The sequence below is a fragment of the Leptinotarsa decemlineata genome, unplaced genomic scaffold (genome assembly GCF_025532065.1).
Source record: "Leptinotarsa decemlineata unplaced genomic scaffold, Ldec_3_MD MMD2_tig00001019_RagTag_RagTag, whole genome shotgun sequence".
Classification (NCBI taxonomy): Eukaryota; Metazoa; Arthropoda; class Insecta; order Coleoptera; family Chrysomelidae; genus Leptinotarsa; species Leptinotarsa decemlineata.
The window spans coordinates 3,262,873-3,277,388 of NW_027412557.1; the positions used below are offsets into that span (position 1 = coordinate 3,262,873).

At 33.8% G+C, this 14,516-nt stretch overlaps 1 protein-coding gene across 4 annotated transcripts in view; it reads right to left on the reverse strand.

Moving 5' to 3' along the window:
- The window catches only part of LOC111512523 (para-nitrobenzyl esterase), a 106,295-nt gene that overhangs the window by 14,000 nt on the left and 77,779 nt on the right, over positions 1-14,516 (reverse strand). For all 4 annotated transcript variants that reach the window (XM_074175336.1, XM_074175337.1, XM_074175338.1 and 1 more), the window contains 2 exons: positions 6,076-6,269; positions 5,197-5,386 (listed from right to left, as the gene is read on the reverse strand). In XM_074175336.1, coding sequence (XP_074031437.1) covers positions 5,197-5,386; positions 6,076-6,269 — 384 coding nt within the window. The remainder of the gene's footprint in view (positions 1-5,196; positions 5,387-6,075; positions 6,270-14,516) is intronic.

The window sequence follows — 14,516 nt, forward strand, 5'->3', positions numbered from 1 at the left end:
GTGCGCGCGTGTGTATGTGTGGGTGTGCGCGTGCGTGTGCGTGTGTGTGTGTGTATGTATGTATGTATGTATGTAAGTACGTTCATTCGTTCGTTCGTTCGTTCGTTCTTTCGTTTGTTTTTTTGTTTGTAACTCACAAGCTCGGGATCTCTATTGACAGAATTATCGGCATCATTGCTTGATTTATTCGCGGGCAGATGGCGCTGTACGTAACCTCATTGATATTTCTTGATCTATACGCGAGCAGATGGCGCTGTACGTAACTATCAATTATTGCTTGAGCTATTCGCGCTCAGATGCCGCTATAAGTAACCTCCTTGATAGGTTGTTCAAAAGGAATTCAAATTAAAAAACATATTTTGAGAATTATATATAAGAATTATACTACAGTTGAAATATTTACAATTACCCGTGATTCAGTACAGAAAAAAGTTATGAACGAAACGGAAGATACATTCTAAAATCTAATTCGATCATTTGAAAGCAAATCAGAATATGGATTTCAACAATGGAAACTTCAGTTACTCAAATATTTCAAAAAATCGAAAAATTAGAATTAAGGTGCTTGACATACATATCAAATCAAAAGATTGATTTGCGAAATAAAATTATTCACTGAAAAAATATTTTTATTCCATCGAAATTTTGAATGAAACTTCAAATCAAAACATCAAGACTGAATCGTTTTTTGAAATTATTACTGCAAATTTTCTCTTTGCTTCGAAACAAATTTTACAACTGTCCGCCCTCTGTTGGAGACTTACTGCATCTCAGTATTACCATAGAATTGAGACCTCAAACTTTATTATGTTGTTTGAGAGGAATTTCACATTCGTGCGCCGTCTGTTGAAGATTTATAACACTAGTGACTAGAACTTAAAAAAAAATTTTGACAAAAAATCGGACTAAAAAGTGAAAAATAAATAATAGTTTAAAAAAACAAAAAAACACGCTTTTAAAGAACAACGAACTAAAAAGTTAAAAATATTTTTTTGAATAAGCTTAAAACAATAATGAACGAAAAATATTAGTATAATTGTGAAAAAGGCGTGGGCGCTTTGTGCCATATTTTTGTATATTAGGCGCCCGTTGCTTTTTTCACGATAATACAAGTATTTTTCTTTCGTTATTGTTTCAAGCTTATTTAAAAAAATTATTTTTACCTTTTTAGTTCAATGTTCTTTAAAAGCATGTTTTTTAGTTTTTTAAACTATATTTATTTCACTTTCAGTTAAATTAGGATTAGATATTCATCATTTAGATGTTAAAACAGCATTTCCTAATGGGCATTCGAAAGAAACTCTTTGTAGGCAAATGCCAGAAGGTTTTATTTGTTCAGATGTGAATAAATGCTGAAAATTGAATAAAGCCATATTTGGCCTCAAACAGTTATCACGAGCATTGCGCTATATGTAGATGATTTTTTCATTTTTCCCAATGGTGAAAAAGAAATAAGTAGAATCAAAAAGGAATTGGGCTCTAGATTTCAAATTAGAGATTTATGAAGAATTGAAGGATGTTTGGGCATGCAAGTAGATTTTGATCGAGATAATAACATTATTACATTGAGTCATACAGTTGTTAAAAAAATTTAACGTGGAATGGAATTAAAGTTGGTTTAAAAAAAGAGAGAAGATAGTGAAGACACCATAACTCAATTTCCTTTCCAAAAGGTAATTGGAATCTTCATATTTGTCTGTTTTGTCTAGACCAGATATATCTTTTACTGTTAGTTTTTGAAGTTAACTGAACAATTCCTATGATAAATGTGACTGGAAAAGTGCTAAGCGGGTTTTAAAATATTTGACAGAGACTATGAATTATGGTTTGAGATGTTCAGGAGATAATTCAGAATTGCAAGGATTTGTAGATGCCGATTGGGTTAGCAGCACTGTAGATCGTAAGTCCTATACCGGGTATGCATTTAAATCTCATGGCAAAGCATGAAGCAGAAAACAGTTATTTTATCAAGCACAGAAGCAGAATATATGTCCATATCTGAAGGAGCAAAGGAAGCTCTATACTTGGGAGGTTTGTTAACTGAATTGACTGAAAATGTATCTTGTATTACTTTATTCAATGATAATTAAGTGCTATAAGTTTATCAGTCAATCCTGTCTAGCATAACGGAAGTAAGCACATAGATTTCGTAAGGGAATTGATTTCTGATTCGATTTTGAAATTAGAATATCTACCTACAGATATTATACCTGCTGATGTTCTAACTAAAAGTTTAAGCTCTGAAAAACATCATAAACTGTTGGAACTTCTAGGCATAGTAAGTTTGTGAATTTATTTTACTGAAAAGTTGGGGTGTTGTATCAGCAAATTAAATTCTGTACATCCAACGCCATCTATGGTTTGATATTTGTAAAGTGTTCCATCTGAAATAAATCAGTCATGTGCTGACTGCTGAACAGAGCGCACATAGTTTCATTTTCACTCTGCGCAACAGTAACACTTTATTACTATCAAGTTGTCTATGGTCGTTTTCAGCTTCAGTTCCTGGGTCAGTTCATCAAGTTGTGGTCTGCGAAATCGACTGCCTCGTATTTTCCTGCACACTCTCACAGACAGCATCAGTGTTTTCGTCAACGTACTGGTGTTGGTCGATCCTTAACTGTCTCAGTGACTCAAATTTATCCACCACATTGAGAATAGTCCTCTCCGTAGAACGATTATGTCGATTATGGCGAAGCGCTCGGAACGTTGCCCGAACAAAACACCCATTTTGATAAAACAATTATCATTTGCACGCGTTGTTCAATGCTATATTTGTCCATGGTAATTTGGCAAAACAGACTCAATGAAAGAAAAATAATTTGACAGATGTAGCTCCAACACAATGGCTGTTATCAATTGTCAAAGTTCGGAAGTCCCTGTTAGAAGACCTTGTAGTAGAAATGTCTCGAGTCGGAGAAATTATGTACTTTGAAAAAGCTTTTCACTTATTTATTATCAACAAACCATGCATTGACATGACATTACAGCAATAGTTCGTAATATCATTGACAGCAATAGTTCGTAACATCATTGCCAGCAGCGAAATTGATAGTGTTACTGAAAGAAACAAATTGAAGTGGATACGAAAACAAATAATCACGAAAAGAAAAATAAAGGAAAGTAGAAAATAAAGGGGAAAAAAGAAAATCATAGAAGAGAATAACAAGAAATAAAAAGACCAAGGGATATTGTTGAGGGAACTGTAGCAAACAAGGAAAAAACAACTCCACTAAAACAACTGTTTAAATCTGTTTAAAATCTGGTTTTCGGTTAATCAGCTGTCGCCCCCATACGAACGACAACTCTCAGAAGTTAAGAAACTTGTGCGAGATAAGTACTAACGAGATCTTACCTTTAAACGTGTGATTCCTAACACTGGAACAACAAAAAATCAATATGGAAAATAACTTGGAAGTACAATAGGAAATAAGAAAAGGATAAAAAACGTTGTTGAAACAGCTGCTTCTGGAATGTATGGTTGAGAAGGATATCCTTGTCTAATAATTAAGTTACATATAACTGTGAACAGCTAAGTCACATACAAATAGACTGTTGGAAAAGACTTAGGCGTCACGTTGCCGTTGTATAGAGAAAGGTTCACCAAATGAAGAAAATGAATAGACTAATTCTAGGCTCAAGAGAAGCAATAGAAATATAATCGATTCAAAGGAAAAGGTAATATTGCCAATATCTGATAAAAGACAAAGGTTGCCATCGCTCTAAAATGGGCATGAGTCACTAACACCAACGCCAGAGAAATGATAATACCTGTAAATGATGAATGGATAGCAAGAAGTATGCGTGATTCATTATTTGAGGTTTCGATTGGATTCTGCCAACGATTTATTCCAGAGCCTTTAATCACGAATCAAGAAGAAATAGGAAAATTGTATGGTGCTTCGTAGCTAACTCAACAGCAAAGTTCAACATGATTGGAATCGAGTCTCCAAGAATTGTGCAATTGCATCGCAAGTGCACCAGCTAGCTATACCAACAGCATGTGTCCGAGATCAGCTCGACCGACTTCATGGGAGCTGAGCAGGTGAACATCTCGACATCACCAAGACTTGGTACTAGATCGATAACTGGATCAACTGTCGCCGTGATGTGGAAAATTGATGCAAGCAGTATGACCTTTGTCCTTCGAAGAAAAGCCTCTTACGAGTTGGCATGATTACCAAGGAACAAAAAGTCCTCGAATTCATTATAAAATGCACGGCTACGGGTTGCCAGCGATCAGATGAAGAAAAGTCTAATGAGAAAAGTTCGTCACTATTTCGAGATGACAATAGTATCCAGAAAAGCCATTGGATATCTATAGAAAAACTTTCCTCTATAAAAATATGATTTCAATTGAGCAAACATGTAAGCTGAAATGGAAGCTGTAAGCAGTAAAAAGGGAGCTATAAGAAAAGAGAGCTGTAACTGAGAACCTGTAACGGAAAATCTCTGAAGTTGTGAAGGTACCTTTGAAGGGAGCTGTGAAAGAGCTGTAAAAGGAGCTGAAAATGGAGCTTTAAAGAGATGAGCCGAAAAGGATGATGTAATCTGTAAGAAAAATAAGATGTTAAAAAGATGTAAGAGAAGGGGAGCTGTGACTTGGACTGGGGACCTACAACTGGGGTAAATGAAAATGTATCTATAACTGATGTGACAGTTACAAGTTCATTTACAGAAAAATTAGCCGAAAAAAGGAACTTGAAAAAGGAACCAATGTTACATACATACAGATTACATTAACTCAGAACATAAATTAATTGGCACAAGTTCGGACAAGCGACAAGGTGATAGTGAACAAGTGAAGTAGGCGATAATACGAATGTGAAATCAAAGTATGGTGTTCAGTTTCAATTTTTAATCATTAACTGAAAATGTATGTTTGCATACCATTAAATTTGACATATTACTAATAAGCCACACATAGACATAACATTGGTGTTCTTTTGCTAGATTATCGCACAAAAATACATCAAGCTTATTTTTTTTTTCAAAAGTTCGATCTGCCTATTTTATACTGATGCGCGTTGCATACCTAACATAACACGAAGATTTGCGCAGAACAATGAGTTCGATAGAGGGTTGCATCCAAACGATTGATTAATATTATGAAAAAGTCATTTGATTTGCTTTACTGATTCTCCATCAATAATAAATGATAATGAATAATTGATGAATTTGATAAGCGATACTTACATCTCACGAAAAATTTGGATTCTTCCGAACAGAAACCTGTTAATAACGGTACTCTAATGAAATCACCTCGTAAATAGGCTTCATGCATATGAGTTGTTACTACAGAATTGGAGTTTATCTCATTTTCGATAACAGGTACCCATATAACGTTTCTACTTATAATGTTGGCCGTATACACATCATTTTGTACCTACAAACAAATGAAGTTTCTATATATGTTCAATTAGAAATAATTCGCGTAGAAGTAATCCAGCATTTTTATTAGGTTAAGTTAGTTTTTCGCGATAAATCTTATCGTCCTGGGTTATGGATAAACACGTTCGGTTCATTATAGAAATTCCTGTTTGAAGGTGGTTGACAATGTTTCGTGGTGTATTTCATCAGTTCGGACTTCCATTGTCTAATATAATATAAATTGATTTGAAAACCCTAAAAAAAACAATTGAAAAATTAATAAAATTACCCGAAAATAACCATTTTATTAAACAGAAAACTGAAATTACAAAGAAATAACATACAAGCAACAACCAAACGAATAAAAAATTGAAATATTATTGAAAGCTGAAAAATAAGAATTAAAAATTATTTCAAAAAATGAAAAATAAAAGATTTCAAACCAAGTTATATCACGACGTTTCGACGACGATTCGACGACGACATTCACGACGATCGTGGGTACTAACAATCGAAACGTCGAGACATAACTTGGTTTGAAATCTTTTAATTTTTATTTTTCATTTTTTGGTAATTTATCAATTTTTTTTTCAGGTTTTTCAAATCAATTTATATTATATTAGACAATGGAAGTCCGAACTGATGAAATACATAGCAATTTCTGAAACAAACCGTGGATTATTAAAATAAATAGAATTTACTTACGTCTGCGAATAATATATCGGAAGATGAGGCTTTATATAGTAGAGCCTGAAGATTCTTAGAACTGTTGGATTCAAAATTTGGATTCAGAGTTTTTCCTAATTTGAAAGCAAAATGTCTTGCTTTATTTTGCAAACCTATTGGCGTGAGAGATGTACCGCTTTCCATTATGAATCCTCGAATATGTCCTTCAAAACCTACGAATAGAAATTGATAACAATGGGTAAATACATAAAATATACAAAAACATTAATAATAAACAAAGTTCTTAGATTCGTTGCAGAGCCAAACTTGTCATCGAACGCCAAACACTCAGGTCTGTGATTTGAAAAATATACATATGTTGCCGACTTTGAATATAACACCAAAATGAACCTTTTTCCTGGAGTACGAAAAATCACTCACTAGCAGCGCTAGTAGTTCGTTAGGGACAAACACTGCCTAATCCTCATATAATCATATGGTAAAGTACAATTAAAAAAGAATGTTTTTAAAAAAAGAAAATGTTCCTGGAGCAAAACTAAAATTTGCAATTGTAAAGGATAACAATGTTGTAACATTAAAACGTTGGCTTACATGCCGTGATTTAAAAGTAACTGAAAAAAAGTGAATTAATAGACAGGTTAGTATACAGACTCTAGTAGAAGAGTAGCGGTAGATTCAAACTGTAATAAAAGAAATTCAAAATAATTATGAATTTCAGATTTATTTCCTAGTGAAATATGAATCAAATATATATGGTAATGAAATAAATTCAATTAAATACAATAAATGAATATGATTTAATAAACGATTGAGGTTATATCTTATCCTAATCAATGGTAATTAACTATGAAAAATTTACTATTCATTTCATGTTTAGAGCATACATGTGAATATTTATTAATTTTTTGCACTGTTGAATCCACTCTCCTCGAAGCATGTATCCATTTCTTACATCTTACCTCATTAATATGAGGTTTATTAAATGGTATAAAAAACACGTTTTCTTCCGGATATCGATTATCCGACGTAAAATTCGCAAAACCGCAATGCTTCGTTGGCATTATACTAGCACAAAATAATTTTTTATATCAGATCTATATTTTTAAATAATAAATCAATATTAGGTAAATAACACTGTTTTACATGTGAATAGTTTATGTTTGTCCCTACTACTAGTGCTGCCTCTCGTGACACGTTCACTGTACTATTCTCAGGAAAAAGACTCATTACAGAAAGTACTGTAAGGTGTACCTGCCAGGGAAAGAATTCCACGTAAGAATCCAAAAACACAAGCTCGTAAGGAGAAAACTTTTGACCCAAAAAACTCTGTTTACACTACGCTTTGAGAAAGGAATCACATCGGTCTGAAAAACAGCACACACCCAAATATATGATACCGCTTCTCATCGTTTGTTCACTCATAATTTTGCAAAGTGTATGTTTCATGTCTTCTAAACGAGTTCGACTTCCAGAAGCAAAGTAGCAATACATTGATAATCGAAATCTCTATGCAATGAGGTATCATTCGACTCCGATTTCTATAAAAAAGAGGTTCGAAAGTATAACTTTCTGTCAAGTTCTGTCAAGTTGTGAATATAAGATGAACCTTGAATGTGACTACTATTATTAACAGAATTCCGATTTTATATATGAAGCATTTTTGACATTTTCATTTTTCTGATAATCAGATTCAGGAGCCCTAACCTTAGTATTTTAGAAATCAAAGTGATGGGTATTTTCATGCGGACTCTCCGGACCTAGATCGTATGATATGGAAGTGAATTTTCATCATTTGCATATTACAGCTGGTAAAAACGTTTTTGTTTTTTTATAGTAGAAAACTCGAATTGCTCGGTATTTTAGGCTCATCACGACATTTTTTACAACAAATTGGTGCATTCGATTCGACGTTTATATAGCGTTGTTCCCAAATAATCATTTTAATCCAATCAGTCTCAATTTTTTCGTGTTCATTGTACTTGAGAGTAAGATCCCGAAAATTCACGTAATTATTATTTCCTTCCTCAATTGTGAATTGCAAAGAAGGATGGAATAAGTTGGAAGCACGAATATACAAAATACAATCGTCGGCAAATCGTTTGTAAAAGTGAGGTAGCAATCAAGAGTGAAAATCACTTGAACCTCCAGTTCCATCATCACAAAGTTTGCAATGGTTGATGAGATAGAGGATTCCATGGCTGAACCAAAAACTTGGGTATAATAGAAATTAGTCATAAAATATGTGGAATTTAAGCAACATCTCACACCTTTATGAAATTCTAACATTGGTTTTTCAGCAAGTTTGGTGATACTCATGTCAAATTATCCACTCGATAGAAAACAGTATGTAGAGTATGAAATCTTCAATCTGCTTTATATTATATAGTCCCAGTTCTGGAGGGCCCCAAGGCTCGAATTTAGGACCTTTCTTGTTCTTTATTTTCATTAATAATTCAACTAAAATATTGAATAATTGAAAACTGCTCTACGTCGATGACTTTAAAATATTCAAAGTTATGGACTGCTCAGACTTGCAGTATGAATCAGATCTGATATATGATTGGTGAGACAATAATCGTTCGAATCTTAACATTTCCAAAAGTATAACACAATTAACTCATGAAATTGATAACAATATCATAAGTCGATTTAATGAAATGAAAGAGCTTAGCATTGATTTTGATCAAAAATTCACTTTTGCTTCACATATAGACAGACTAAGTTGTTTCGTCCGATAGTCGAATGTTAGGCTTCATAATGAGGAACACTAGATAATCCAGAGTTATAAAAGATATAATCACCCTATTCTATGCTTATATAAGATCCAAACTGGAATATGGGGCGATGATCCGGTATGTCATTTATAATTCTCATGTAGAGCACATTGAAGCTGTCCAAAAAAAGTTCTTGAAATTATTATCTTTTTGCACTGCAGGTACTTACCCCCAAAGGGGAATGGACTATTAGATCAAATGTGAATCTCAGAGCACCAGTAAATATAACCTGTTATAATTTCAATTTAGTATGTAACATGTGTGATATTGATGGAAGCTATTTGAACTTTATCAATGATTATATCTTACATAGAACCTTTCATTTATAGTTTTTTATATAATTTTCAATTGTTTTATGCCAACATTGTGAAGGCTAAACCATTTATGATATGTCAATTGAATCTAATTATGTTATTTCATTTATATTATTCATATCATTTGTAATATGTCAATTGAATCTAATTATGTTATTTTTTCAGCTTATTTTCTTCAACATTTCTTGCAATTGGGTATACACCTGTAGGAAATGAAGTACTATCTATATATCTATCTATTACTGATAATCGTTTTTGAATAGAGTTTGGAGCAGATTCGGTGGGAATATTGACAAATGAAAATTATTATGATATGAATCTTCAACCGAGTATTCACTTCCGCCTAAAATTTCATTCAAGGAGTTTGACAGGACCATTGTTAAGTTTCAAGTCGGTCACCCATTGGTGTCAACTATGGGGCATAAGGAAATGTCAGCGTTATGTATTTCAGGTAAATTGTATGTTGGAGATGACTAATGTTCAGATGACGGAAAACTTTGGATCGGTTAAATGTGAACAGTAAGAGTTAGGCATCGATGGAGTGCAGAAGAATTGTTTATTACTCTTTTTTTGTGAGATAAGAATAAATATTGTATTTTGGGATTTCGTGTTTATCTTGTAGGAAATATCATATTGTGTGTTTCAATTGTGAACGTCAAGGACATGTAGCTCACAAATCTCATTGGCGTGGCGTGGCGTGAACTCATAAGATATTTTTTTTGCAAATTGCGAAGATTAACAACATTGAAGTACAATGTCTAATTGATACAGGTAGTTCTACCACATCAATAAAAATGTCAATAACTGCATCCTCGTCTGTACCAAATCCTTTGACTGCTTCAAAGTTTTGGTTTCTTCTTCATCAAAGTTTTCGTAGGGATAAACTGTGGGCTGTAAATATTTTGTCAACAAAATATTTTTCATCAAAGAGATAAAATTACTCACAGCCATTTTTTCTTCGGATATTCAATTTATACGTTCACTCCGCTGTAACAACTACAACCAACTACTCACCGAATCAACAAAATACTATCGTTAAACAAAGTAATCTTTTTCGAATTTATCAATTTTTTTTTTCAAATTTATCAAGAAGAGAATTATTGAGACGTTGTTTCAACGCGGCCCCACGTTGGGGGCCAAAATGTCACCACACAAACCACAAGAGGAGACTAAATCATCTATCGGTAACAAATAAGACAGATGGGTATCCGCGGCTAAGCTAAATGGTGGAGACGGGAGTGGGTTAACCAAATTAGCAAATTTCAAATAGATCTTAATGGGCGCCAGGTAAATTCAATCCTCCAGATACCCTAAGTAACTTACAATATCAATAACTTACCAATTGATATTAGAAATAAACGGAACAACCGACAACGCTTCTGAGACAACAATGCGATATTCACACTACTACGCGATGTTCAAATGTCAATACAAGAGCGCGGTGTATATAACCGCAAATTCAATCAGCCGTAAATGCTAGTAATGGTAGGTAAGACAATCTCGTTTGCGTCGTGTGAGCTCAGGCGTAGGCGCATCGGTGTCAACAAACAATTGTAAAAGGAAGACAACACCTCAATTTGCGTTTTACAAATGAAACCAAACACGTTGCCAACTAGCGGTGAATTCAGCCAGAAAGGCAATCACTATATCGAACAGGTAATAATAAACAAAGGGCAAACAATTATTTGTTTGTCAATCCAGATGAGCTTTTACGAATGCCTTTTGGGCTCACCAATGCCCCATCGCTATTTCAATTTCTAATTAATACCCTTTCGGGAGATCTCAGAAATAACATTGCTTTCCCGTGCATTCATGACACTATTATCCCATCTATCTCGGTTAACCAAGGGCTTTAACATTTACACACGGTCCTGTCAAAATTAAGAGAACAAACTCACAATGAAGTTGAGTAAATGTGTCTTTTCTGAGACAACTATAGAATATTCAGGAAAGGAAATCAGCGAACTAGGCCAGAGACCAGGAAAATCTAAAATAGATACAATTTCAAAAATATTGAGCAAGTGAGAAAATGCATCGGTTTGGGAAGCTACTTTCGAAAGTTTTTGAAGAAATTTTCCAATTCATTGAACAAACTACCAGGCTAACCGAAAAAGGTATGAAATTTGAATGGAGTGAACCCCAACCAAATGCTTTCAATGAAACAAAACTCGGATTTGCGAACGGAGCTTCACACGGATGCAGTTCAGTTAGAATGGATGCCATGCTTATATAGTCACACGTGATTTCTTATTTTAGTAAACAGATGAAGATGCACCAACGACAATATTACTCATATGAGCTGGAAACACTGACTGTTGTTATTGCATTTAGATATTTCTGGGTGTATCTGCTTGGAACAAATTTTAAGGTGATCACTGACTGCAACGCTACAAAACTAACACTTATACTTACACTCAACCACGTTCGGGATAAAAGTTGTAGAGCCACAGGTGCAAAATATAAAGGTTCTTTTGAAGTCACGAAAGTTTTGATCAATGATCGTTACGAAGTGGAAGATCTCCGAAAAGGTTATAAACACTTATGTTTTCCGATCATTTCAAGAAATGGATAAGCATGTAAGGCGATCAAAAGTAAGTTGAGCAAACAATGCTCTGGGGTTAGAAAAAGTAAACGTTACCTTTGGTGAACGTCACCATTGAAAAACAGTTGCTTTGTAAATAGAAACAGTAAACGTGACTTTTGGTGAACGTCACAATTAAACAAAGGTTGCTCTGTGAGTACGAAAAGTAAATGTTACCTTTGGTGAACGTCACCATTGAGAAAATGTTGCTCTGTAAGTAGAAAAAGTAAACGTTACCTGTGGTGAACGTTGCTCTGAAAGTAGAAGAGGTGAACGTTACCTTTGGTGAACATCATCATTAAATAAACGGTGCTTTGTTGAATTGTTTCAGTTTCTGATATTTTTATTCTCGGGTCAGGATAAGGAGTGAGGACAGACCTTTTGCAGGATGGCTGAATGTATGAGATGACTAATGTTCAGATGATGAATTATCCTGGATCGATTAAATGAGAACAGTGAGCGTTAGGCATTATTGGAGTGCATATGTATTATATATTAATGTTTGTTATAGGAAAAGAATGAATATTTTATTCTGGGATTTCGTATTGATGTTATTTGACATGTAAATGTATCAAACGTGTATGAAAGATGTTAAAAAATTTTCACTTATTGCCGATTGTGAATTCGATGTGGAATTTTTAGTTTCTTACTTAGTGGAATTATCGTTTGATAGGGTGTTCATTTTGTTTTCTTGCCCCTCCTTCAACATAATCACGTTTTTCTTACATTTATCTGCTGCAGAATGTTGAAATCATCCTCGAAAAAGTTTGTGTTTCATATATTTAATTTTTTTTACTAAAGTGATTTACACTTTCGAATCTCTGCACTCTACAAACGATATATCGACGTTGTTGTTTCGAACGGTTTCCGGGCTTTGCCGTGGTCTTCTTTGGTTATAATCTCCAAACGTTTCGACTGCAACTGTGGCAATCATCTTCAGTGGGATTGAAGTAGGTACTCTTCTTGACGTGTCAGTTCACACGTCAAGACACGTATCTTTGAATGAGATAATATGAATGCCTTCTTTGAAAGCATGTTTCGCCACAGCTGATTCATCGGTTTGCCTGAGGCTGTAGTGAACATGCTCTCAAAGAAGATACTCACATCATCTCATTCGAAAATACAAGAATATTGGATAAAACTCAAAATTACTATACAATAATAATAATAATAATAAATATGTTTTATTGTCCAAAAAAAAGTTCTTATGGATAAAGCTTTGGTGAACATTTTGAGAAAAAAAAAACATAGTCAAGTGCATGAAATCAATATATATATATTGATTTCATGCACATTTGTGGTTTCAGATGATAGATCTTGTGTTTACAAGAAAACTATCAAAATCAGGTAGCTGTAACTGCCTCTGTGGTGATTTTGATAGTTTTCTTGTAAACACAAGATCTATCATCTGAAACCACAAATGTGCGGTTGGCTCCTGTTGGTGGCTCCGTGCATTTGTATTTCTATCTTTTGGTAACCAAGTGTTGCCCATCCTCACACTTGGCTGCACCATACTGATGATGGGCCAAAAGCCCGAAACACGTGTCTATGGTTTGCCACTTTCATGAGTGCTATGTCCGATATTAACTTCTCTTTCTATATATATATATATATATATATATATATATATATATATATATATATATATATGTATATATATATATACAGATATATACATATATATATATATACACATACATATACAAACACAAAAATAATTAAAAAATAATAATGTATAGAGAGAAATGTGTATAAAATATGATTAGGAGGTATCGTCATAAAATTCTTGCAAACTATAATAGGGCCTCTCGCTAAGAAAATCCTTTGTAGATTTTAGAAATTCATTACAGATTACTACGCATTTTAGGTAGTTTGGAAGATGATTATACATCTTGAGACCATTATACAATATAGAATTTTTAATTAAAATAGTGTTAGGTATGGGAATACTTAATTTAGGGTCTGGCGTGTGTTCTAATGAGAGACAAAAGAGAGAAGTTCTGTTCTATGTTTATGCACTAAACAAACTGTTTCTGAAATGAATAGAACATACAGTGATGAAATTTAGTTTGATACAAACAAAGGTCTACAAGAATCCCGCCGCCTGGCTCTACAGAGAAATCTTAATGACTTTTTCTGCAGAATAAAAATCGAGTCGCGTTTGATTACTTACCCCCCAGAAAGGTATCCCATATCTTAGATGTGATTCTACTAATGAATAATAGACAGTTTTAGCTGCAGTTAGTCCTAGTTCGTTAGAAGTTATTTTCACAGCGTAACATCCAGATGAAAGTTTTTTGTTAAGCGATATTATGTGGTCCTCAAATTTCAATTTATTATCAATTAATAACCCTAGAAATTTGTTGCATGACATGTTCTCAATCACATTCGAATTCGAAGCTAAAGGAATATTATCAAAATTGCAATTAAAGGATGAAACTTTAGTTTCTGAGACATTGAAAGCTAATGAATTTGCCTTACACCAATCCGAAAGTTTGGAAATATCAGAGCAAATGGCGTTATATAGATCATTTGTGTTGGTATTGTCGTCGGCGAATGAAGTAAATTTACCCTCAATATCAATAGTAGTCAAGTCATTGACATAGAGTAGAAATAGGGTAGGTCCCAGTACTATACCTGGGACCTTGTGGTACTCCGTTAATATATAGAGAGACCATAGAAATTCACGTTCTAACACTTTTTATTACACCTTAAATGGTCATGGTCAATAAAAGATCTTGGGGTTGTTCTTGAACCCACCCTTAGCTTCAATCTACACATACCCACGGC